This window comes from Myxine glutinosa, chromosome 7 (assembly GCF_964187855.1).
Source record: "Myxine glutinosa chromosome 7, kmMyxGlut1.1, whole genome shotgun sequence".
Classification (NCBI taxonomy): domain Eukaryota; kingdom Metazoa; phylum Chordata; class Myxini; order Myxiniformes; family Myxinidae; genus Myxine; species Myxine glutinosa.
Genome location: NC_136267.1, coordinates 143,911,980 through 143,937,768, shown reverse-complemented (window position 1 = coordinate 143,937,768; position 25,789 = coordinate 143,911,980). Strand labels below are relative to the sequence as shown.

The 25,789-nt window shown below is 46.6% G+C and overlaps 1 protein-coding gene across 1 annotated transcript in view; it reads right to left on the bottom strand.

The window, feature by feature from the left end:
* Positions 1–25,789, bottom strand: part of LOC137431717 (V-type proton ATPase 116 kDa subunit a 1) — a 464,565-nt gene that overhangs the window by 246,087 nt on the left and 192,689 nt on the right. Inside the window, exons 10-11 of the mRNA XM_068123347.2 lie at positions 16,270–16,420; positions 14,320–14,513 (exon numbers count right to left, since the gene is read on the bottom strand). Coding sequence (XP_067979448.2) covers positions 14,320–14,513; positions 16,270–16,420 — 345 coding nt within the window. The remainder of the gene's footprint in view (positions 1–14,319; positions 14,514–16,269; positions 16,421–25,789) is intronic.

The following is a 25,789-nucleotide window of genomic DNA, read 5'->3' as shown; positions in this document are numbered from 1 at the left end:
GAATCGAAGGGAGGGAGCGCAGCGCTCCCTCTAGCGCTTCGCAGCGCCAGCGCTTCTGCGCTAATACGCTAATGGCGTTCATGAAATGGTCGAATGCGGAAGTGCTTGAAGCCGTTGCGAGCGACTCGCACAATCTCTTGTCATGGTCCACAAGATTATCACAGAGACGTGCAGCTTCCAGCATTACGAGATATGATCGAGACCTAACTTTTGAGACCAGTCCCAGCCTTCTAGGCCCCGTGGTTGGTTCAGACGACCCCGACAAAGGACGTGTTGGATTTTATCGCGAGCCGATTCGAGTGCCGACGTGCCGGCGAACAAAACCACTAACCAGTCATATCTTTTTAACGCGTGGTTCGATTTTTACAAAATAAACTTTTTCTTGAAGGGCTGAACCGTGCGCTCACAACGATACCGAATTTGACCCTGGGAGAACCGTTTTGCGCTGGCAAAGGTGCCTTTGTTTTCCGTGATGACCATGTCGGTGCTGCATAGATTACCATAAATTATAATATATTACCGGCGGCGCGTTCCATGACGTCACGGCTCACTTAATTGCAATTATCTCTGGATTCCTTGGCCGAATCGTACCAACTTCTATATATATAAAGCAGTAAAGTATGTTTGTTTGTCCTCTTATAACTCGAGAACTACTCATCGCAGAGAAAAACCAAAGGCATATTCGGAATCAGTACGTCTCAGAGCAACGACAGCACACCTTAAATTTTAAAAAACTTCGGGTTTTAAAATTAGCGTATTAGCGCAGAAACGCTAGCAGAAGAGGGAGGGAATCGAAGGGAGGGAGCGCAGCACTCCCTCTAGCGCTTCGCAGCGCCAGCGCTTCTGTTAGCGTAATTAGCGTATTTCGGAACGTTAATTTTTCAACTTCATTATTCGGAATCAGTACGTCCAGAGAAACTTCGTAATGTTAATTTTTCAACTTCATCCGATTGACATGGGACCAACGGCATGTGACAGAGAGTGAAACATACATGCTACATTTATTTGACGACAATGAGTTCCGACTTCCGGGTTCGTGCCGCCAACCCTGTTAGGCGCCTCTTGCGGCACACAGGGAATTACCAGTGAACTGGTACTCAATTTGCCGACCTCGGTAGGATGACAGGCTGAGTCAACCCCCTGGTGTTAAGGGGAGGAGGAGGAGGGGAGGGGGAAGAGGGGGGAGTGGGGAGGGGGGAGAAGGGAGGGGGGAGGGGAAGGAGGGGGGGGGGAGGGGAGGGGGGAGGTGATGGGGGGAGGGAGAAGGGGGAGGGGGGAGGGGGGAGGGGCCCTTCTTCCCCCGGGCACCCCCACACCCTCCCCCTCCCCCCTTCCCCCTCCCCCCTGTTCCCCTCCCCTCCTCTTCCCCCTCCCCCCCTTCCCCCTCCCCCCTCCCCCCCATTCCCGTCCCCTCCTCTTCCCCCTCCCCTCCCTCTTCCCCCGCCCGGCAATGCCAGGTACTTCTGCTAGTAGTATATATAACCATAACACTTTAATCCAAATGTCGTGAATGGAAAGTTGATGGATTGAAGCAGCATATGGTTCATGAATCAATGAAAAGCGGTGTGACCGTGGAAGTAAGGAATTAGCCTCGGTTTTTTATAGTAATATCATCATCGTACTAAAATACACCATTTGGTGTCTGTCTGATGAATTTTTGACCCCGATACATTCCGTTGTTACTTATCCAATCTCAACCAAACTTGACAGGATGACGAAGGGGTACACAATGAAGGTTGTAGCGCATTCATTTGCCCACCTCCCAAGAGGGTTTTCTCCCCGATTGGGTTTTCCCCGACATTACCGTCAATGGGTTGCATGTTGAGGTGTATATCAATGTTAAATTAGCTTTATCGTGGCATTTTTCCAAAGAAGCTTTATTGTGGCGTTTTTCCAAGGCCACTTCAAATAACAAAACTAAGGATAATAGCATAATATTAATGTTATCAACAACACAACAACATGCATTTTAAAGGCCATTTTCCCTGCCAGAGCGGGGGTTAGCCTTGCGGTCCCCATGACAATCTTCTCCATTTTGCCATATTTTCTGCATCTCTCCTTGTTAACCCCCTTGCCCGCATTTCTTCTTCCACCATCTTTAGCCAAGTCTTTCTCGGTCTTCCCCATCTTCTACTTCCTTCTACATTCATTTCCATCACTCTTCTCAACCAGTCACTTTCATCCTTCCTCAACCCATGACCAAACCATCTCAACCTGTTCCTCTTCACAGCATCAATCACAGGCTCTATTCCCATCATCTTTCGCAATTCATCATTTGTCTTCCTCTCTCTCAACGATACTCCGCACATCCGTCGAACCATTCGCATTTCCACCCTTTCCAACCTTCGTTGCTGCTCTACGTTCATTACCCATGTCTCGCTCCCATAAATCATAACACTTCTCACACATGCAGCATACACCTTCCCCTTCAGCTTCAACGACACTCCCCTCATCATCAGCACGCCACTCAATTCACGAAACTTCTTCCATGCACATCTCACTCGAGCAACCGTTGCCGAGTCTGATCCACCTTCTCCATTCAGCATGTCTCCGAGGTAGCAAAATGTTTTCACACCTTCCAGCTTCACGCCGTCTCCAAGATCCAACTCAACATTTCCTCCATCTGCAGCTCCCTCTGTGCACACCTTACATTTGAATGTAGCTGCCACACTGGTTAATGACCCTCTCAGACCACTACATTTTTGATGAACCCACTCAGCGCACATTGTACACTGAATGGAGTTCACTCCGACACCCTTCCTGCACACAGCACACGGCCACTTCCCAGTTCTTTCCACCTCACCACACGCTTTACCACTTGCCATCACCTTCGTCTTTCCGATATTCACCTTCAGACCTTTTGTCTCCATACATTCCTTCCACGTGTTCATCTTTTCCTTCAGTCCATCCATACTTTCCGCAATCAACACCAGATCATCTGCATACAACAACTCCCACAGTAAACCCTCCTTTACGTTCTGAGCCAGCACCTCCATCACAGCTACAAATAGTAGTGGACTTAGTACCGACCCCTGATGCACTCCCACCTTCACCTCAAACTCACCACTGTTCCCGTCCTTTGTCCTTACAGCTGTGCGCGCTCTTTTGTACATTGCCATCACTACTCTGATCAACCATTCCACCACTCCTAACTTCCTCAATGCCCATGTCAATACTTTGCGTGGAACCCGATCGAATGCTTTCTCCAGATCAACAAACCCAAGAAACAACTTCTTCCTCTTCTCCATGTACTTCTCCTGCAACTGCCTCACAATGAAAAGCGCGTCTATCGTTCCTCTTCCTGGCATGAATCCAAACTGCATTTCGTCGATCTTCACTTTCTTCCTTATCCTCCTCTCCAACACCCTTTCCAATACCTTCATTCCATGCTCCAATAACTTTATCGCTCGGTACGAGCCACACTCCAGAGGGTCACCTTTCCCCTTGTATAGAGGGACGAGGGTACTCAGTTCCAAAACCACTGGAATGCGGCCTTCTTTCACCACCAGATTACAGATCTCTGTCATTCTCTTCACCCCAACTTCCTGCTGCCTTCAACATATCTCCCACAACTCCCGTCGGCCCTCCCGCTTTTCTACCCTTCATTGCTTTTATCGCTTCCTCAACTTCCTTCTCAGTTATCTTCTCTGCCGGTCCTAAAACTGGGTTACTCTCTATGTTGCCATCCCATTCATTCTCTGTATTCAACAGCATTTCCATATATCTTTTCCATCTTCCTTTAATTCCATCTGGGTCGACAACGATTTGTCCCACTTCATCCTTCAAGCAACTCACCCCCATCACATCACACCTCTCTTTCGCTATCTGCTTTGCAATCCTGAATACTGCTTTCTGACCCTCTTCCGAATCCAAACGTTCTCCGAACATTTTCCTACATGCCTCCTGCGCCTTTGCTACCTCTTTCTTTGCAGCCTTCTTGGCTGCCTTATAACTTTCATGCTCTGCTGTTTCTGCTCCCGTACACTTCGCCTTCTGCCACTTCTTGAACTTCTTCCTCTTCTCGTCAATCCTCTTTCCAACTTCATCATCCCACCACCATGTTTCCGAGTGCCTCGGTGGTCCTTTAGTCCATCCACATCCCTCACCAACGGCTCCCAACAGACTAGCTTTCATTGACATCCAACCACTTTCAAGCTCAACCACATCATCCTCGACCCTACTCAGCCTCTCTTTTAATGCCTCCCTTACTGTCACCTCTTTCAACCTCCACACCTTCATTCTCGGTTGGTACTTCACCCGCCGAGCTCTCCTCGCACCTTTCACCCTTACGTCGCAGACAACCAAGTGGTGCTGTGAAACAGCCTCCTCCCCCGGGATCACCTTTGTGTCCCGGAGGTGCCCCCTATCTCACCTACGCACCATCAGGTAGTCAACGGTTGTCGTCGACCCACCTGACGTGTATGTAACAAGCTTATTATCCTCTTTCTGGAACTGAGTATTACAAATCAACAAATCAGCTCCATCAGCAAACTCCAAAATCCTTTCACCTTCTCCATTTCTCACACCATATCCGTAACCCCCATGAACTCCGTCAAAACCATCCATACTCCTTCCCACATGTCCATTTAGGTCTCCTCCTACCACAACAACTTCCTCATCTTTCACGTTTTCCATCAGCTTCTCTATCGCACACCAGAACTTGTCCTTCTCTTCATCGCTTCGACCAACCTGCAGAGCATATCCCGAGATGACGTTCACCAAGAGCTTTCCAATCATCATTTTCACCATCATCAACCTATCACTCACTCTAGTCACACTCACCACACTGTCTACAAACTCCTCAGAAAACAGGACACCAACACCATTCACGCCCTCCGGGTACCCTTGCCACACAAACTTGTATTTCTGTCCCTGCCTACCTTTCTGTCCCTACATAATATTAATGTTATCACGAAACAATATTCATACAAATAATGCCCCACCTCCCCAAAGTGCTTTTCCTCCTTGAATAAACATCGAGTCAATGTTTATAAATAGATTATCATGGCGTTTCCATGGGAACAACGGCCCAACGGCCTCGACCAGAAGTAAAAATATTATAAACCACAAACACGCATGATTAGCTTTTTAAACAGTCGCTAATGCTGTTTATAACACTAAATGAAGAAAGTTGGAGGAATCCCGACATCCGTGAGGTAAGTTTTACTTACAGAACTGAGAGAAGATCTTCTGTGCTCTATATACCCCACAAGGGTTGGGTAAATAACATGACCTTTCCTGGCGCTAACGTGGCATTTTTCGTGGAGGCCTTTTGAAACTCGCTCCTGCTATTTAACACGAAACTGAAAGGGAGGAGGCCTGGGTTGTGCTCATTTACCAAGCTGCTAATTAGCGCTTGCCAAGCCAGCCATTCCTTAACGGTTTTGAATAGAGTGCTTGCTCAAATGATTAAACCACTTGACGATCTCAAACTCATTTTGCAAAAAATGTTCGTTTCCCATGAATCGTACACTTTTCAAAATCCAATCTCACCCCTCCCCTCCAAATCCTCCCCATCACCCATCCCTTTCAAATCTCCCCCCTTGCCCCTTCCCTCCCCTCCCTCCTAAACTCCCCCCACACCCCTCCCCTCCGAGACTCTCCCTCGCTCCTCCCCTCCTAGACTCCCCTCTCACCACTCCTCCTCAAAGCATCCTCCCTGCTTCTTCCTCCTTCCAACTTTCACCTTCATCTCCCCAAACCTTCTGCCTTGCTCTTCCCCCTCCTCAAATAACACCTCACTGTGCCTCACCCAATCTCCATCAAACCTTTTGTCCGCCCCATTCTTCCCTTTCTCCAAGCTATTCTGAAATCTCTGACACACCTTCAACAGCTCTCCCTACCTCTTCCTCCTCTTCCACATCTTACCCTACCCCTCCCCCCCCCCCCCCCCTGTTCTGGACCCGATGCTCCCCCTTCCTCTTCATTAACGGTATGGACCTCAAACATCCGGGGCCTTCGCTCAAACTTGACTGACCTCTCCATACAGGTTGCTTCTGACAAACCAGATGTGATCTGCTTAACAGAAACTTTCCTCCTTCATGATGTCTCTGATGCTTTGGTATCTCTCCCAGGTTACTCCCTCCTCCGGTATGATAGACCTGAGCCTCGTCCTGGAGGTGGGGTTGCTATCTTTATAAAAAACTCTCTTCCTCACTCGCCCTCCACTGCCCTCTCTCCACCTCACCCCCAGGAATACCTTTGGCTATGGCTTCCCATTCGCTCCCACCTTTTGTTCATATGTGTGTTGTACCGTCCACCAATCAGCGATGACTCCATCTACATCTCACTGTCTGATAATATGGACCAACTTCTATCTACCCATCCCAACTCTCTCTTCCTCATATGTGGTGATTTCAATTGTCACCATGCCAGTTGGCTGGGTGTGGGTACCTCTCTCACCAGCCATGGCTCTTCAGCAAAGGACTTCTGCGACTCACTGGGACTGACACAATCTGTCAATTTCCCGACCCGGATCTCAGTCAACGGAGCATCTTCTCTTCTGGATTTGGTTATGACAAACTTCCCTGAAAATGTCTGCTGCTCTTCTTCTGCTCCAATCGGCTCATCTGATCATGTGCTTGTCAAAGTGGACATCTCTCTGACCATTCTCAGAGAGCCTCCTCAGCGTCGACGAGTCTGGCATTTCACTCAGGCCAACTGGCACGGTCTTCAAGCAGCCATCAATCATCTGGACTGGTCTCCCATCTCTACCGCCTCTGACATCAACTCATCCTGGGAATTCTTTCAAAGTAAATTGCTCTCTCTCATGCACAGATTTATACCATCTCGTCTTCAGTTGTCATACCCTTCCTCCCGTCCATGGTACACGGAATCTTGTGGTGAGGCTGTTGCCCTGAAACAACTTGCTTTCGTCTCCTGGAAAGCAAATCCAACGGAAGGAAATCTCATTTCCTTTCACAAAGCCCGAAACAAGTGTGTGTCCACCCTCAGGAGAGCCAGGAAACAATATCTCACCATTCTCAAGACCGAACTCTCTTATCTGTCTCCCTCTTCCAAATCCTGGTGGCGTCTGGTCAAATCTGTTTCTGGTGTTTGTTCCCCCCTCCATCCCCTCCCTCACCTCAAACGGCTTAACGGCTGACTCCGCACGTGAAAAAGCTGAATGCCTCAACTCTGTGTTTGCCTCTAAATCTTGTGTCCCAAACCCATCCCTCTCTGTACCCACCGTACCCAGTCGTACCCAGCTGCTCCTGGACTCTGTGTCCTTTCCTCCTGACAAGGTGGAAAAGTTTCTGGCAACCCTCGACTCTGATTCTGCAACTGGTCCTGACGGCATCAGCCCACGGGTCCTAAAATCATGTTCTTCTGCACTTTAACTCCCTCTTTCTGTTCTCTTCACCCTCTCTTTTGCTCAAGGTCATCTGCCATCTGCTTGGAAATCAGCCAACATCACCGCTTTGCACAAAAAAGGTGCAAAAACAGATCCCAGCAACTACAGACCAATCAGCCTTCTCCCAATTATCAGCAAAGTCATGGAATCCATCATTGCTTCCGATATTAAATCTTTCCTCTTCTCCAATGGCTTGATCTCTGATCATCAATTTGGTTTCAGACCTGGTCACTCTACTCTGGACATGCTGTTTCTGCTTTCTCAACAATGGATAGAGGTCCTCAACGCCAAACAGGAAATTAGAGCTGTCTCCCTTGACATTTCACGTGCCTTCAATACGGTCTGGCACCCTGCTCTGCTCTCCAAACTCTCCTCCTTTGGTATCCATGGAAATCTCCACGCATGGCTGGCGGACTTCCTCTCTGGTCGTAGTCAACGTGTGGCCCTGAATGGGTTTCTCTCATCTCCTCTTCCTGTTCAGGCTGGAGTTCCCCAAGGTAGTGTTCTGGGCCCTGTGCTTTTTCTGGTCTTCATCAATGATCTCTCTGACTCTCTTGAAAATCCTCTCTATCTCTTTGCTGACGACTCTACTCTCTGTCGCTCCATTCCTCATCCCTCAGATCGGCAGTCTGCAGCCTCCTCACTCTCTGCAGACCTGGACAAAATCACAGACTGGTCAAACAAGTGGAACATGTCTTTCAATCCTGACAAATCTCACACTCTTACAATGTCTCTCCGAAAGGACCGACTGGACAACCCTCCCATCTACTTTCTCAACAATCCTCTCCAAGAAGTTCTGTCGCTCAAGCTTTTGGGTCTCACTATCTGCCATGATCTTTCTTGGGAAAACCACATTTCCAAGCTGGCCTCCAAAGCCAGTCGCTGACTGGGCATCCTCCGTCGTGCGAAGTCCTTCCTTGGCACACCTGAGCTCCTCACCACATACAAGGCTTTCATCCGCAGCTCAATGGAATACTGTTCCCCCCTCTGGGCTGGTGCTCCTGCCTCACACCTTGCTCGGCTTCACGCTGTTGAGGCCAAAGCTTTCAGAATCATTGGAATCTCCTGCGATGTAGTCAACGCCGAGGGCCTTTCACTCACTCACCGCAGGCAGGTTGGTGGTCTTTCTGTCTTCTACCGACTCCTCTCCGGCCTTGCTCCCCCAGCTCTCTCTGTGCTCTGTCCCCCCAATATTCCTTCAGGTCGCACAAGATCTGCCTGCAACCCTCTTCTGGTTAAACTGCCAAAGTCTAGGCTCTCTGCTCACCTTCACTCTTTCATTCCCCTTTTCTCCCGCCTCTGGAACAAACTCCCCCACTCCCTTCAATCCCACTCCTCCCTCCAGGTCTTTAAAACAGCTGTTCACCACCATCTCTTATCTTCCCCCATCGAAAACCTTGATCTTTTCTACCCCCGGTAATTCACCCCAGAGTCCTTGCAGTGTTCATATGTTTTAATCCTCTCCCACCTCCCCCCAAGTCCTCCCGATGTCCCTGCTCTCAAATGTTGTGTTTGTGTCCTTCCCCCTCTCTCCCCATCTTGTCTACCGCTCCCCTTGTTTTTTGTGTTTTGTGTGTCGGTTTGTCTTTTTGTGTGATTAATGTTAGCTCTTTCACGAGCCTTGATCTTGTATACAAAAAAAAAAAAAAAAAAATCTCTCCACAAGAAACTTGGTAAATGAACACACACCCAATGTTCTTGAGACCCGACCATAGATCGACTGTAATCTATATACCCCAAACAGGAATGACCCTTCCTGCTGCTCCCGTAGTGAGCAGGTGTACTATTTTCTATAATAATGATAACGTAACGTTAATATTTTAATAATTGTAATCGTAACAATAATCCCTTCGTAGTGACTGCAAAGTTACTGGAGGTTAAATATATCTTCTATATCTTAAAGTAGCGGCAGTTTTGTGTCCGGCTGTCACGCTACGTCATCATGTCTATCTTCAACTAAAGTATCAAAGAAGCCTGGCTACGCCGCTGTTAGACTTTCGGTCTTGTTTAAATTCATTTTCTCGGCAAACGTTCGTCGGATTGACACTAAATTTTATCCTAGGAGCGCCTCCACCTGTATAATTTTTCTATTCATAATTATGACATCATAGGTCATGTGATACGGACGGCATCTTGGAAAAAAGTTACACCTCAATATCTCCCAAACTGCTCAATGGAAAAAAAGTTGAAACAAGACTCATTGTCAAGTACTCCCCATGGGGAATAAGATATGTTGATTATGTCATCGGTATGACATCATAATGCAAGATGGACAACGCTTAGTCAGATCACTTTGAAATTTCTTGAGTGTGATCTATGCAACAATTATATTCGAGAATATAAATTTATGATGGCATCGCTCACGTGGTCTGGCAGCCATATTGGATCAAAGAAAAAAAACATTCAAAAATTGAAGAGTTGGCTCACACCAAGTTGACTGCACAGGGTAAGTATTCTATGAATACCATTTAGTATACTAGCAACGGTACCCGCCCTACGGGCGGGCCTGGGAGGCCCAAATGAAAAGGGAAAATATCAGAAATTGAAGGCTTTTTTATTTTAAATGATTTATATAAACATCCATTAAATCATATCAAAAGCAAATCATCAAAATCTAAACAGTATTTGTAGAATTTCAATAAAAGCCACATCACTGTTCATATCAGTAAATATTATTCCACCGTGTTTCAAATTTGGGCAATGGGCTCTCCAATATTCGATGTGTTCACGGTTTGAATTACGTAACGTAACGTTTGTGACGATATTTTCATTATGACGATGTTTGTGTTCACGGTAGTGTTTGATGTGACGGTGCGAACGTAATTTCGTAATATTTTTCGTTTTTCTTTCCGTCATCATTTAATGAACGTTTAATGTTTAATGAGCGTAAGTAAGAATGAGCGTAATGATCATTAAATGAATGAATGCTTGTCATGAATGTAATGAATAATTCGATGCGAAGCGAAAGATGCCTCAGAGCTGTCACATTCACAATCCTTATGTCGTATGTACTCCCCATACATGTTTCCTTCATTGTAAAAACTACCAAGTCAACAGTTAAAAGGATTTTGAGCCGATAGGTGTTACGGCCTTGGCAAGATCGATGGAGACAGCGATCTGTTTGCTTATACACCGCCAAAATAGCTATGTGGAATTCTCTCATGTTGAGATTAAACTCACGTCGTTTGAACTTTGGCCGGGGTCATTATTTACTTTTAATGTTTATATTAAAAGCTGAATGCCTCAACTCTGTGTTTGCCTCTAAATCTTGTGTCCCAAACCCATCCCTCTCTGTACCCACCATACCCAGTCGTACCCTGCTGCTTCTGGACTCCGTGTCCTTTCCTCCTGACAAGGTGGAAAAGTTTCTGTCAACCCTCGACTCTGATTCTGCAACTGGACCCGACGGCATCAGCCCACGGGTCCTAAAATCCTGCTCTGCTGCTCTATCTCACCCTCTCTCTGTTCTCTTCACCCTCTCTTTTGCTCAAGGTCAACTGCTATCTGCTTGGAAATCAGCCAACATCACCGCTTTGCACAAAAAAGGTGCAAAAACAGATCCTAGCAACTACAGACCAATCAGCCTTCTCCCAATTATCAGCAAAGTCATGGAATCCATCATTGCTTCTGATATGAAATCTTTCCTCTTCTCCAATGGCTTGATCTCTGATCATCAATTTGGTTTCAGACCAGGTCACTCTACTCTGGACATGCTGCTTCTGCTGTCTCAACAATGGATGGAGGTCCTCAATGCCAAACAGGAAATTAGAGCTGTCTCCCTCGACATATCACGTGCCTTCGACACGGTCTGGCACCCCGCTCTGCTCACCAAACTCTCCTCCTTTGGTATCCATGGAAATCTCCACGCATGGCTGGCGGACTTCCTCTCTAGTCGTCGTCAACGTGTGGCCCTGAATGGGTTTCTCTCATCTCCTCTTCCTGTTCAGGCTGGAGTTCCCCAAGGCAGTGTTCTGGGCCCCGTGCTTTTTCTGGTCTTCATCAATGATCTCTCTGACTCTCTGGAAAATCCTCTCTATCTCTTTGCTGATGACTCCACTCTCTGCCGCTCCATTCCTCTTCCCTCAGATCGGCAGACTGCTGCCTCCTCACTCTCTGAAGACCTGGACAAAATCACAGACTGGTCAAACAAGTGGAACATGTCTTTCAATCCTGACAAATCTCACACTCTTACTATGTCTCTCCGAAAAGATCGACTGGACAACCCTCCCATCTACTTTCTCAACAATCCTCTCCAAGAAGTTCTGTCGCTCAAGATTTTGGGTCTCACTATCTGCCATGATCTTTCTTGGGAAAACCACATTTCCAAGCTGGCCTCCAAAGCCAGTCGCCGACTGGGCATCCTCCGTCGTGCGAAGTCCTTCCTCGGCACACCTGAGCTCCTCACCACATACAAGGCTTTCATCCGCAGCTCAATGGAATACTGTTCTCCCCTATGGGCCGGTGCTCCTACCTCACACCTAGCTCGGCTTCACGCTGTTGAAACCAAAGCTTTCAGAATTATTGGAATCTCCCGCGATGAAGCTATCTCTGAGGGCCTTTCACTCACTCACCGCAGGCAGGTAGGTGGTCTTTCTGTCTTCTACCGACTCCTCTCCGGCCTTGCACCCCCAGCTCTCTCTGTGCTCTGTCCCCCAAATATTCCTACAGGTCGCACAAGATCTGCCAGCAACCCTCTGATGGTTAAACTGCCGAAATCTCGGCTCTCCGCTCACCTTCACTCTTTCATTCCTCTTTTCTCCCGCCTCTGGAACAAACTCCCTCACTCCCTTCAATCCCACTCCTCCCTTCAGGTCTTTAAAACAGCTGTTCACCACCATCTCTTATCTTCCCCCATCCAAAACCTTGATCTTTTCTACCCCCGCTAATTCACCCCAGATCCACCTTGTTTGAAATTCCAACTTCTTTCCTGGAAGTCCTGGCAGTGTCCATATGTTTTATACCTCTCCCACTGCCCCCTTCCCACGCCCCCCCCCCCAAAGCCCTCACCCTCTCTCAGATCTCTCGATGTCTCCATGTCTCTCGGTCCCTGCTCTCAAATGTTGTTTGTGTCCTTCCCCCTCTCTCCCCATCTTGTCTACCGCTCCCTATGTTATGTTTTATGTGTCGGTTTGTCTTTCTGTGTGATTAATGTTCGCTCTTTCACGAGCCTCGATCTTGTATACAAAAAAAATAAAAAAATAAAAAAAAATAAAAAATATACGAATCAAAAAGAAGATCATTGGTTTTGGGTCGTCCTTTCCGCAAATCTCGTGGGATTGTGAGTTGGAGAGACAACCGTGATGGCGGGGAGGGGGTTGGAATTCTCTCAAGCAGGGATTCGACCCATGTCCTTATAAAAGGTCTTTGTCCGAGCTCACCGAGTCCGATCGGTGCAGCTGTGCAGCGATCGGTGCAGCCGTTTGTGCAGCACCCGGGAAAATAACGTTATGCGGCAGTCCAAACCTGAAAATGCTGGAGGCCAAAGCTGAAATTGGAAAAACAATATAGCCTATTTTACTCCAGGAGATCCCAGGATTACCCACCCAAAATATTGTTGCGATCAGTTCAGCCGTTTTTGCAGTACCTTCGAACGGACGGACAGACGGACGGACGGACATTTGTTGAATTATAGTAAGATTATTGTTACGAGCGGAAGCTCGTGGTAAAAAAAATACCATGATAGATATAGAAAAAAGGAAGCCTTTTATTATTGTGCTGGTTTGAAAGAGCTCAAAAATGGGAGGTTATATTAGGAATGTCTTGAGTTGTAATGTATGCACAGGATGCTGAAAGAAAAGAAAATAGCAAAATGAGTTTAACAACTTATTGCTTTATTAAAAACATTTGATTGGACAAATGCTGCAATATCTGCACTTTATATGCATAAAGATGTAATCTCTTGTGTACAACTTTGTTTTGAATATTATTTAATACTGGGTTTGGAATAATTTGAAGCAACTTTTACTGAATCATTGTTCATCTTCAAGGAGCATTTCTGTGTTTCAGGGGGGCGGGGGTGGTGGCGAACAGACCGACAGCATTAGCCTATTAATTAATCTAAGCCTTTGGTATGTTTCCACATGTGTCTACTAAGACATGTCATAGAGGCCCGTGTAATATATGGATTGAACTCAGATACTGTTTACTCATACTGCGCATACCTCTCATTACATCTGATACAAATAATATGTGTATTTTCTTATTTATGTCAAAGCTCTTTTATTTAAAAAGATAACGCTACTTGTACACCGCCTGCTGTACCTCACTTTACACTGCCCGCTAGGTGCTCTAATCATGCTATTTCGGAATCTTATGCCATCACAGGGACTCTGCAATGGAACAAGATTGACAATTACGCATCTACAAAGACACATCATGGAGGCCCGTGCAATGGATGAATTGAACTCAGATACTGTTCTCATCCCGCGCATACCTATCATTAACGTCTGATAGAAATATGTCTTTCAACTTCAAAAGAAGATAGCTTCCCATACATTCAACCTTTCCCATGCCAACAAGTCACAGGGACAGACTTTTGATAGAATTTGCTTATAACTTCCGAAATTTTTATTCAGCCATGGGCAACTGTATATAGCTCTCTCAAGAGTTTGATCACTGAACTCATGAAGTGTTGTATTTGAGAAGAAAGAGATTGTTAATTGTGCTTACAGAAAAATTTATGACAAAATGTCCCTCCCCCTCCCTCTCTTCCCCTCCTCACACTTCCTCTTCCATTCTCCTTCCCCTCTTTTGTTCTCTGTAACATTTCATTCCTTTCCATTCCATTCCATATACTTTTCACTTCGATTTTCAAAAAGAAACTTTCATTTCACTCAATTACCATCATATAAAATGAAATTCAAAATTTAACACCAACTCCAGTGATAACAAATAAATCCTTTCATTAAAAGTCTACTTTAAAGCCAAATCTCAGTTTGGCAGAATATTTGAAACACAAAATTTGCTTCACACATTTTCCCTTTGCATTTTTTCCCCATTTTTATCATCTTTGAACTTACCTCGTTGTGACCCTTGTTGGCTTCCAATTTTTTCTCATTTAACACCAAGGTCAAGGCAAATAACATCATGATGATACCGTGACCCAAGTCGCCAAACATGACGGCAAACAGGAAGGGGAAAGTGATGATGGTGTACAAAGCTGATGAAACAATGTCAGAACCAACATCAGAACTTCAACCAGGACAAAATAAGCAATATGAATAACACGTTTTCTCATCAGTATAGGCTATAACTTTGCTTTTCATGGTACTGGTAAATAAACATTCCCTCTGGGAAAAGGACTTTGTGAAGAAAGAAGCTGAGTGGTGCAACTAAGTAATTATTTGTGAGGTTCAGGTATATTTGCATGAAGAAGAAAAAAATACACTTTGCGTTGGAGACCGGCCCAGATGTTCTGGTGAAAATCTTAGGTCAGCTCCCCGCCCTGGTGATGAGGGGGGAAGATTTTTAGTGCCAATGAGCTGACCTTGGATACCCCCAGCAGGTATGCAAAATTTGGTGGAGATTGGCACAGCCGTGTTTTTTTCTATGATTTTCATACGTATACAAATACATTCAGATAATTGCCTCATTTTATGTATTAAGATTACAGGCATTGTCTCGATATAGTGGTGAAGACACTGCACTGGCATCCCTGAGGTTGTGGGGTCAAATCCAGGTGAAGGCAGTGGTATTAGCATTTGCATTCTAAGCTTTCGGAAACCAAATTATTCGCAGGAGAAAAGCCATGATAATGGACAATGACCATGCCATGCCACTTATCGAATTAATGATAAAACCCAGATGGCTCACCAATGACTTTGAGGAAAGGGTTCACCTACCTGTTCAACTGGTCTGGCCTATGTGATAATGATGCACACTATGTTGTGGTCAGTTAATGCATTCAAGGCAACTTGGGATGGGCATTTAAATCGCAAAGGAAAAATTTCACCTGTGTCCGAAGGAAGCGATTCACTTCGGTATTTTTAATATGAAATATGCAAAGCCAAGAAATAAATGAAACCCTTTGGAATTACCTTTTAGAACCCATTAGAAATACTCAGTAGAGAGCATACCTCCACCAGGCTGAACTGTTTATGTTTTGTATCCCGCTGATAGGTCAGATCTGGATCCAGACTTTAACCAAAATCGAATAAATTCATCCTTGTGATACACCGAACCTGTCCACCAAGTTTCGACAGAATCTGTCCATAATGCTTTGAGACATCATTCTATATATTTTTGTCCCATATCTCAATGGTGAAGAATCACTGAAGAAATTTAAAAAAATTCTTGTATCTGGATCCGGATTCTGATCTTCACCTAAGTCCAGTTAATTAGTCCTTGGGACATCCCCAACCTGTCCACCAAATTTCGTCCGAAGCCGTCCATAACTTTTTGAGATATCCTGCTCACAGACAGAAAAACAGACAGGGGTGAAAACATGACCTACATATTATACCTTTGGTGGTGGAGGTAAAAATTAGTGCATGGTCTGCTGATTTGTTTTTGATTTTTTGCAATTATTATCTTAATTTGCAATCCTTTCCCCCAAAAACGAAAATAATGTGCTTTGAGGACGTTTTGTTGTCCGCTCTGTTGCATCCGCTGAAGACGTTAAGATTGCCATGTCGACTTCGTTAATAACTTTTCGGAAAGAAGGCTTCCAAAGCTGGGATCAAAATGGTGGTTTAGCACTGGACGAAGAATACTGAAGAGAGAGATTATTTGATGAGAATAAAGTGTGTCAATGGAAAGGAAGTCCATGATGTCAGTGGCAGAATAAATTTTGGGGTCTCCCTCGAAACGCTAAATGAATGAGCTATGGTTCCTATAAAAAAATAAAGAGAGAAATTATATGGAAATCAAACATCTTGTAACACGTGCAGTCAATCAAATGATGCTGAGGAATATACCTGGGTTGACCTCACGGTAGCATCCTACACCATAGGCATCAACTATGGTCTGGAAGCCATTGGTGAACTTGTTTGTGCGGTTGAAGGTCGGAGGTTCCTTTTTGGTTAACATGCAGTTGAGAATGGAAGGTACAGTGGAACCAGCCTTCTCCTGCACACAGACACAATGAGAGGATATTATACAGTTACACACATAGGTACATAATCATTGCTGTAACTGTTTTTGTTATTAATCATTTTATATAGATTACTAGCAGTCTCCTGTTGAAAAATCAATGGGCCGTGATGCTTTGAATAAGGGAATTTGAAATTTGGAATTTTGAGAGCTATTCAAAATAAAATAATTCTTTTTTTTTTTCTATTTTATTATAAACTAGCAGAAGTACCCGGCATTGCCGGGCAGGGGAGGGGAGGGGAGGGGGAAGAGGAGGGGAGGGAGGGGAGAAGAGGAGAGGGAAGTACCCGGCATTCCGTGTATAAACGTGAGGGAGAAGAGGGGGGAGGAGGAGGGGAGGAGAGGGGAGGAGAGGGGAGGAGAGGGGGGGAGGGGGAGGGATGGGAGAGGAGAGGGGTGGGAGGGGGAGGTGGCGGGGGAGGGGGAGGTGGGGAGGGGGATGGGGAGGGGGGAGGGGGAAGGGGGAGGGGGGACAAAGGGGGAGCGGGGAGGGGGAGGGGGGAGGGGGGGGGAGGGGGAGGGGGGAGGGAGGGGGAGGGGGAGGGGGGAGGGGAGTGGGAGGGGGAGAAGGGAGGGGGAGGGGGAGGGGAGGGAGAAGGGGAGGGGGTAGGGTGGAGGGGGAAGGGAGGGGGAGGGGAGGACGGAGGGGGGAGGGGAATGGGGAGGGAAGGGGAGGGCCAGTCAACAATGACGTTGCAGTTCTCATGGTCGGAGAGCAGCACAACAATCGCGACATCATCCTGAATCTTTGCAACAGCACGAAGCGGATTTGGAGACTCACCGAACCTGTGACGCCCTCCAGTACCGGCGTTGCCGGGTGGGGGAAGGGAGACCCGTACATTCCCAACCCGTACATTTGCCCTCTCGACTCAACCTCACTCGGACAAAAGCCTCGCACAAATTACACCGTGAAGGCCCAATGGCCATGTCTATGCCACAAATCAAGTACGTGAGCGAGTCGGGCGCACTGAATTGAAAATATATAGAATGCTCATACTCCGTGAAAAGTGAAGCCAACTGGCGGCGGGGATGGAACATCACGTAATCGCTCTGAGCGAATCAGCGCGCTGCTCTAGTGCTCTGCCACCGGTCAGAATCCGTGTATAATATTCCTCGCTGAAAAAAATCTTTGTGAAACATGCTACTATCTATGCTAAATCATGCTAAATCATGCTAAATGCTAATCATGCTAAAATCTATGCTACTTGCTGTCAGTTTATGGCGGCAAGGAACATCACGTGATCGCGTCACGAACATCATTCGTGACACGTCATCACGTGATCGTGATCGTCATCAATGAGCGCGAATGAGCGAATCAGCGCGCTGCTCTGCCACCGATTCAGATTCCGTGTATAATATTCCTCGCTGAAAAAAAATATGGATCTAAAGATGAAAGGAAAAAAAACCTATGTGGTGTGAATGGCAATGTTCCTCGCTGAAATGTGAAAAAACGCAATCGCTTTTCGCTCTGAAATACGTGCGAACGCGTAACTGAGTTAATGGCGGCAAGGAACATCACGTGATCGCTCTGAGCGAATCAGCGCGCTGCTCTGCCACCGGTCAGATTCCGTGCATAATATTCCTCGCTGAAATGCGCTGAGGTAAAAATATGGTAAAAAAATATTATGAAATAATTTTTTTTAGGTCGGCCATGTTCTTCCCAGGCTCAATGGCTATGTCTGTGCCAAATATCAAGTACGTGAGCCTCTCCGTTTAGGAGTCTATCGGTAACATTACACACACACACACACACACACACACACACACACAAAAACTGTGTTTTATATGTATAGACTAGCAGAAATACCCGGCGTTGCCGGGCAGGGGGGGGGGGTGGTTAGGAGGGGGAAGGGGGGAGGGGGATGAGGGGAAAGGGGAGGGAGGGGATGGGGGGAAGGGGGGAAGGGAATGGGGGGAGGCGAGAGAGGAAGGAGAGGAAGGGGACGAAGGTGTTTCATCACCTTTTCGTTAAAAATATGCTGGTGAATGTGGCGTTCATCCCGTTTCTGCGTCGTGTAATGCTGAACGGGAATAAAAGAAGCCATACTACCAACTTCGTACACTTCCGGAATTGTTTGATTTATTTGTGTTCAAATGTCTGGTGATTGTTTTGTATTTTTTTATGCGAATGTGTACTTGTATATCACTGTCATTAATTTTAAAAGGCGTAGGCACTATCGAGCTATTAATATTTTTGAACTCCAAAAAAAACGATCTTTTTTTTTCCAATTTTTTTGGCCTAAAACACTCCCAGGCACTCACTGATGAACCTCTGATAGTTTGACGAAGATCCGTTTAGCCATTTCTGAGAAAAATGGCAACACACAGACAGACAGACAGAGACAGACATCTCTCTTATATATATATATATATATATATATATATATATATATATATATATATATATATATATATATATATATATATATATATATATATATATATATATATATTAATTTTTAAAACCACCTTTAGAGGCCATTTTTCCCCGCAAAGTGGGGGTTGGCCTTTTTCGGGCACCGTGGTTGTTGTTTTTGTTGGTCCCCTTTTTGAAGCAATGTTTTACGGCCGGATGCCCTTCCTGCCGCCAACCCTGTTTGTCACCTTTTACCAAGTCACCAAGTGATTCTTCATCATTGAGAATGAATGAATGATCGTTTTTAAGGCCATTTTCCCCGCTAGAGCGGGGGTTAGCCTTGCGGGCCCCATGACAATCATGGTTCCCTGTTTGAGGCAATGTTTTTATGGCAGGATACCCTTCCTGACGCCAACCCTTAGTCACCTCTTATGATGCGCAGGGATACAGTGTACCTATTCTAAACCGGGGTACACACCGTGATCATTCATCCCAGCAAGCTGGTACTCAATTTGCCGACCTCGGAAGGATGACAGGCTGAGTCAACCCCCTGGCGTTAATTCAGCGATCGACCGGGATTCGAACCCAGGATCCTAGGATCCAAAGCCGGCACCCTAGCCGCTAAGCCAACACCAGGCTTATATAGTAGATAATAAAAAAAACGTCTGTAAACGAACATTTACATAAAAACCTGTCCATCAAAAAAAACCTCAATCGATATCGAACATTTGAAAATTGTCCATAAAATAAATAAATACCTTAAATTGATATATAAAAGCAGGGCAGTGATGCTTGCCTATAATCATAAAGCTTCTATTTATTATGTACACATAGGAAGCACAGTTTGTTATTGCTCACACACTCTGTAGGCATACCCCATTAGTAGTGTATATATATACATATATGATGATGATGAGCATTCCTTTTTGCACCATGACGATGCATAAGGCTGCCGAGGCAGTTTCCTTGGCTATATTCACGGGTCACCACTCCAACACAGGATACCAGAATGGCTCATTCATTGCAGTAAGCTGGTACTCAATTTGCCGACCTTGGAAGGATGACAGGCTGAGTCAACCACCCTGGTGTTAATTCAATGATCGACCGGGATTCAAACTCAAGATCCTACGATCCCAAGCCAGCACCCTAACCGTTAAGACAACACCAGGCTATGTATGTATGTATGTATGTATGTATGTATACATACATACATATGCCGCAGTTCACCTCCGAGCTGTGGGGCGCGGTCGCCCGCAACCTGGGGGTCAGGCTCCACCGTACCACGGCCTACCACCCCCAAGCCAACGGGTTGTGCGAGCGGTTCCACCGTTCCATGAAGGCCGCGCTCATGGCCGGCCTTCAGGACGGCGGCTGGACCGACCGGCTACCGTGGGTCCTTTTGGGCCTCCGCACGGCCCCCAAGGAGGACCTCCGGGCGTCCACCGCCGAGCTGGTCTACGGCCAGCCGCTACGCGTCCCGGGCGAATTCGTGCCCGACGCTACCAGTCCCTGGTCCGCAGCTCGCCAGCGCTCGGACCTGCAGGAGACCGCCCGACGGTTTGCCCCCGTGCCAACGTCCCACCACGGTGACCCCCAGGCCTCCCAGCGCTTCGCACAGCGGAGTACGTTTTTGTGCGTCATGACTAGACTACGGATTTTTATGTTAAGAAAATAGGCCTTTTATGTTTTGAAAAGCGGAATTTTTTTTTTTTATGTGAAAAAATCCCGAAATATTTTTTTCCCCCGTTTTATTCATTTTTTATTATTACCAAGTTTTTCAGAAATCAGTCAAAAAAAGAACAAAAAATGGTAAGCTTTTTCCTGCACAACATTAAGCACTCTGGGCTAGTAAACAGGTAAAAAATGACGTTCAGGTACCTTTATTGCAACCGCATTGTTTGATAAGTAGAGGACTAGAAGAAATTGACAAGACCCTTTTAGGAACGGTTAAAGTAGGTGTTTGAAATCATTATCTTGGTAATGTTCTCCTTGATGAGGCGGTGTCGGCGGTCGGTGAGGACGTTTCTATAGACGGAGAAGGACCTTTCCACGTCGACGCTGACGATGGGGCAGTACCTCAAGAGGGGGATGTCAGCAAGCTTGACTCCAGCCGGCACACCAACCTCAGATCCGTGCTGATCTCCATCCAGGATCAAAGCCACTGTCCTCAGCACACCAATGTCGGGATTGCGCTGCAGCACCGCCTTGAACTTGGTGAGCAGGATCTCCTTACGGCAGCCTCGGATCTTTTCGAGCTCCTCCTTGGCCTGTTCAAGGAGCTGGAAGGCCTTGGCCAGCTCCATGCCGGCCTCCTCCAGCTGCTTAGGATCTTCGGGATGAACGACACGTGGGCATTTAAGAAGACCAAACTGAGCTTGATGTCCGCCTTTCCGAACAGGTCCTTGGCACTCCGGATTGCCATCGCGTCATCGTTCAGCTGGTCCACAATGTCCTTGACGGCCTCGAAGTGCTCGGCGTAAAACACCGCGGCGTCGATCCACGTCCCCCACCGAGTCAGAATGGGCTCCGGGGGGAGAGAAAGATTGGGCTGCTGCTCCTTCCAAAAGACAACACGCGACGGGGCTTTGACGAACACCTTCTTCGTCGTGGCAATCAGGTCGTTGACGCCCTTGAACATTTCTCGGACTGTCTCGCAGACACGGTGGAGCGCGTGGGCAACGCAAGTCACATGCAGCAAGTCCGGGAAGAGTTCCTTCAGGGCATGGCCGGCCTTGATCATATAGGCCGCGGCGTCGCTGACGAGGACCTTGAGGCACTCCGGCTTGAAATCAGGCCAAAGATAGCGCAGTGTGTCATTGACTGCACGCACGATCTCCTCGGTGTTGATCTTCTCCAGAAACATGCACTGGACGAGGTGGGGACGAAAGTACCCCTCCTTGGACAAGCGTCCCGCGATGATGTTGGCCACATATCGACCTGCCGAATCGGTCGTCTCGTCGACGGACAGCCAGATGGGCTGCTGTCCAAGGTCGGCACGGATCCCCGCCAAGGCCTCGTCGTAGCACTTGTCGAGGTAGTGCTTTCGAATCCAGCTTTCATCGGGGATCTGGAGAGTGATGTGCTTCTCCAGGAACGACCGGAGGGCAGGGTTTTCCAATTTCGACCATGGGATGCCAGCGGCCAGCATGGCCTGGCACAGCTCCTGAGCCACGACGTCGCACTTGTGCCTCTTTCCGCCACCAAAGTCCTCCATGGTGGCTTGCGTGACCGTCCTCTTCTTCTTCAAGGCCAAGTTGCTCTTGTGGCGGTCTCCTCGGACATGTTGGGCCAGCTCAGACTTCTGCTTCGCCCGGAAAGTCTTTTCACAAGCTCGACAGAAAGCCGTGTCACTCGACACGTACTTGAAGGTGGCCCCATCGCCGCCAGCGTTGAATTCCTTCAGCCACTTGTCACGAAGAGCAGCACTCATCTTGATAGGAGACTTGTTCACACTTTGTGTACACTCTCTCACTGTAGTACACCGCCTCACTGCTGTACACGCTGGGGACGCAACGCACGCAAGTGGACGCAACGTTTTGTTTTTGAGATCGATCGCAGTTAAAAATTTCGATCGCAGTTAAAAATTTCGATCGCATTTTAAAATTTCGAAAAATTCCCTAATTATTTTTAGCGTTGGCAGACATTTTCGACCAAAAAGGGCATTTTCTTTTATTTTTCCCGAAAAAGGGCGAAATATTTTTTTCCTCCGAAAATAGCAAAATCATTTTTTTGCGCGCAAAAAAAGCCGTTTTATGTGAAAAAATATTTTCTTTTTTTTCACATAAAAATCCGATGTATAGTCATGACGCACACCGGGGGCCACTCAGGCCGCCGTACGACGGACCCTTCCGGGTCCTGCGACAGGACGACAAGTACTTCGTCATCGACGTCGGCGGCAGGTCGGACCGGATTTCGGTGGACCGCCTCAAGCCGGCGCACGTGGACATCGACCAACCACCTCGGTTGGCCCTTCTTCCGCGGTGAGGCCACCCCCCGTCCACGGTGCCTCCCGCTCGACCACCCACCCCCACACCGGACCCCCCCCCCCCCCCACGACCCTCCAGGGGTCGCTTCGGCCGGGTCATCAGGACCCCCCTTAAATTGACCCTGCCGGTGCAAGTCGATTCTGGGGGGGCGTGTGTAGCGGTTGCCGCTGAACAAACACAATTGCCTTACACCTGCCGAGGACGCAACCACGGAGCGATCGCTGTGCCGGGCTCACCCAGACCGCCCGGAGACGCTCAGTCTCGCCTTTCCCGGGCATGCCCGGACTCGCCTTTCCCGGGCTCGCCCGGTCCGTCCAGCGACACCCAGTCTCGCCGTTCCCGGGCATGTCCAGGCATGTCCAGGCACGCCCGGCCCGTCCGGCGACACCCAGTCTCGCCGTTCCCGGGCATGTCCAGACTCGCCCAGGTCTCCCGGACACGCCCAGTCGCGCCTTTTAAGGGCAAACGCTCCGGCATGAGATATTCGAGTGCTTGTATATAATGCTGCCCGATAAACGGGCTTTTTAGAGTACCCGAGTTGATTTGATGCAATAAAGAAACTCGGACGAATTCCAGCTTTTTGTCGCGTCCATTCTTTCGATTCGAGTTGGAGCACAGCTCCTTCAATATGTACATTTCATGAATACATATTTCAGTCCATAATCTACCAAAAATGTGTCAGTGCTGTCGAAGCAGTCTCTTCGGCAGGGCGATGCTGGATCGTTTGCCATCCTCTTCCCACTAGTCATTCAGGACAGGAATTTGGAATTTATTCAGGGTGCCAGCGATAATTCACCTATTCTTCAAAGAATGAATGTGGAATTATTTGAAGTCCACCTACTAATGTTCGCAGACACGACCAACTGTTTAATATATATCCAAGTGATGGCACACTCATTGATACAATGCCCTGCCTCCAAAACACCAATCTGACGGTTTTATAGTCGAGTCAAAAATGAAATCTTGATCAGAGAGCTCAGGGTCTTTATACTACACAGTCTTTACACACAAAACAGCAGTCTTGATACTACACAGCCAAACATCTGTCTTAGTTGTCAACAAGTAATCATCAAATGAAATACCAAATACTACATTGGAGTCATCAGAAGGAACCTGGATAGGATTTGGGTTTCAGCTGCTATTCCTCTATCCTCAAACCCAACCAGGCACAGCCAGCCAAATGAGCCTTACTCTTTATTTATTTTTGTAAGAACTGACTTCTCCTTTGACAGTTTGATAAAGGGAGGAATTAAGAGTAAAAACAACATAAAAGAGAGGAAAATGAACAAAAAAGAAAACCCGTTATCGGAAAATAAACAAAAAGAAAACTGCTAACCCATTTCTAACCCGTTATACAATAACAGCATGGGCACCGCGTGTTTCTACTGTGCTCGCAAATTGAGTTACATCCTCTATCGCTCTTCCCGAGTTGTTACCCAGTGTATGGATTGCCTCAAAATATGAACACAGTGGCACTGCAAAATGTTCTTAGGCACTAGTAAATATTTTCTCGCAACAGAGATATTCTCTGTAAAAGTTGGCTGCTCAACGTGCAGTGAATTTGACACAACAGATTTCAATTTGTACTTTTAAACAGTAAAACCTGAATATCCCACAATGCCATGCAAATTGCCAAGCTGCTTCAACATCACAGTAATAATAAGAAAGACGTGGTGCAGAGATACTTGCAAACTCCACCTCACTCCCTCCCCTCCCCACTCCCCCCCAAAAAAAGAGTTGCCATGGAGACAGGAAAGTGCACATTTCATCAAGATTAAAATTGACGATCTTAATCATAGCTCGGGTCATTCGGATGAAAACTGATTATTTTTCAGATGAAAATTTATGATTTTAGAAGTTTGACCTTGAGTTGACCTTTCACCTTTTGACGTTAAAAATAATTGGGTTTCCCAATTCAATGAGGCTTCATGCAATTGCTGTTTAATTTTCAAGTTAATCGGATTGAAATTGACGATTTTTCAGACAAAAATGAATGTTTTTAGAAGTATGCCCTTGAGTTGACCTTTGACCTTTCGACCTCAAAAATACTTGGTTTTACAATTCAGTGACTCAAAATGCAAATGCTGTTGAATTTCAAGTCAATCGAATGAAAAATGACGATTTTAGAAATTTGACCTCAAGATGACCTTTGACCTCAAAATCAATAGGCTTTTCAGTTGTGACTACCTCTACAACTTGGGAAAGCTTCATGATGATCGGTTTAGAATCGTGACCTGGAAGGTGAGTGACAAACAGACAAAAACAGACAGAATAACAAAGTCCACCGGCCAACAACCTTCAAAAGTCTTCCATTTTGCAAATAATAATAACAAGCTTTACGCCTAGGTCCCCCGTCGGGGAAGTGATGTGAGTTGACAAAGTGGAAGACGCAGAAAACATGCTATGATATGATATTTCGCTCACAAGGTTCAGACATACATGGAGGTGGCCATCTTGGATTTTGACGTGGCGACCCAATTTTAAACAGCGTTCTTCCTTATGCCGAGATACACCCAAACACCAGATTAGAAGTTTGTACTTCGCTTATTTTTCAAGATATTTCGTTCACAAGGTTCAGACATATATATGGTGGTGGCCATCTTGGATTTTGACGTGGCGACCCAATTTTCAATAGCGTTCTTCCATATGCCTAGATACAACCACACACCAGATTAAAAGTTGGTACTTCGCTTATTTTTCAAGATATTCCGCTCACATGGTTCAGACATACATGGCGGCGGTCATCTTGGATTTTGACGTGGCGACCCAATTTTCAATAGGGTTCTTCCTTATGCCTAGATACACCCACACACCAAATTAGAAGTTGGTACTTCGCTTATTTTTCAAGATATTTTGCTCACAAGGTTCAGACATATATATGGTGGCGGCCATCTCGGATTTTGACGTGGCGACCCAATTTTCAATAGCGTTCTTCCTTGTGCCTAGATACACCCACACACCAGATTAGAAGTTGGTACGTCGCTTATTTTTCAAGATATTCAG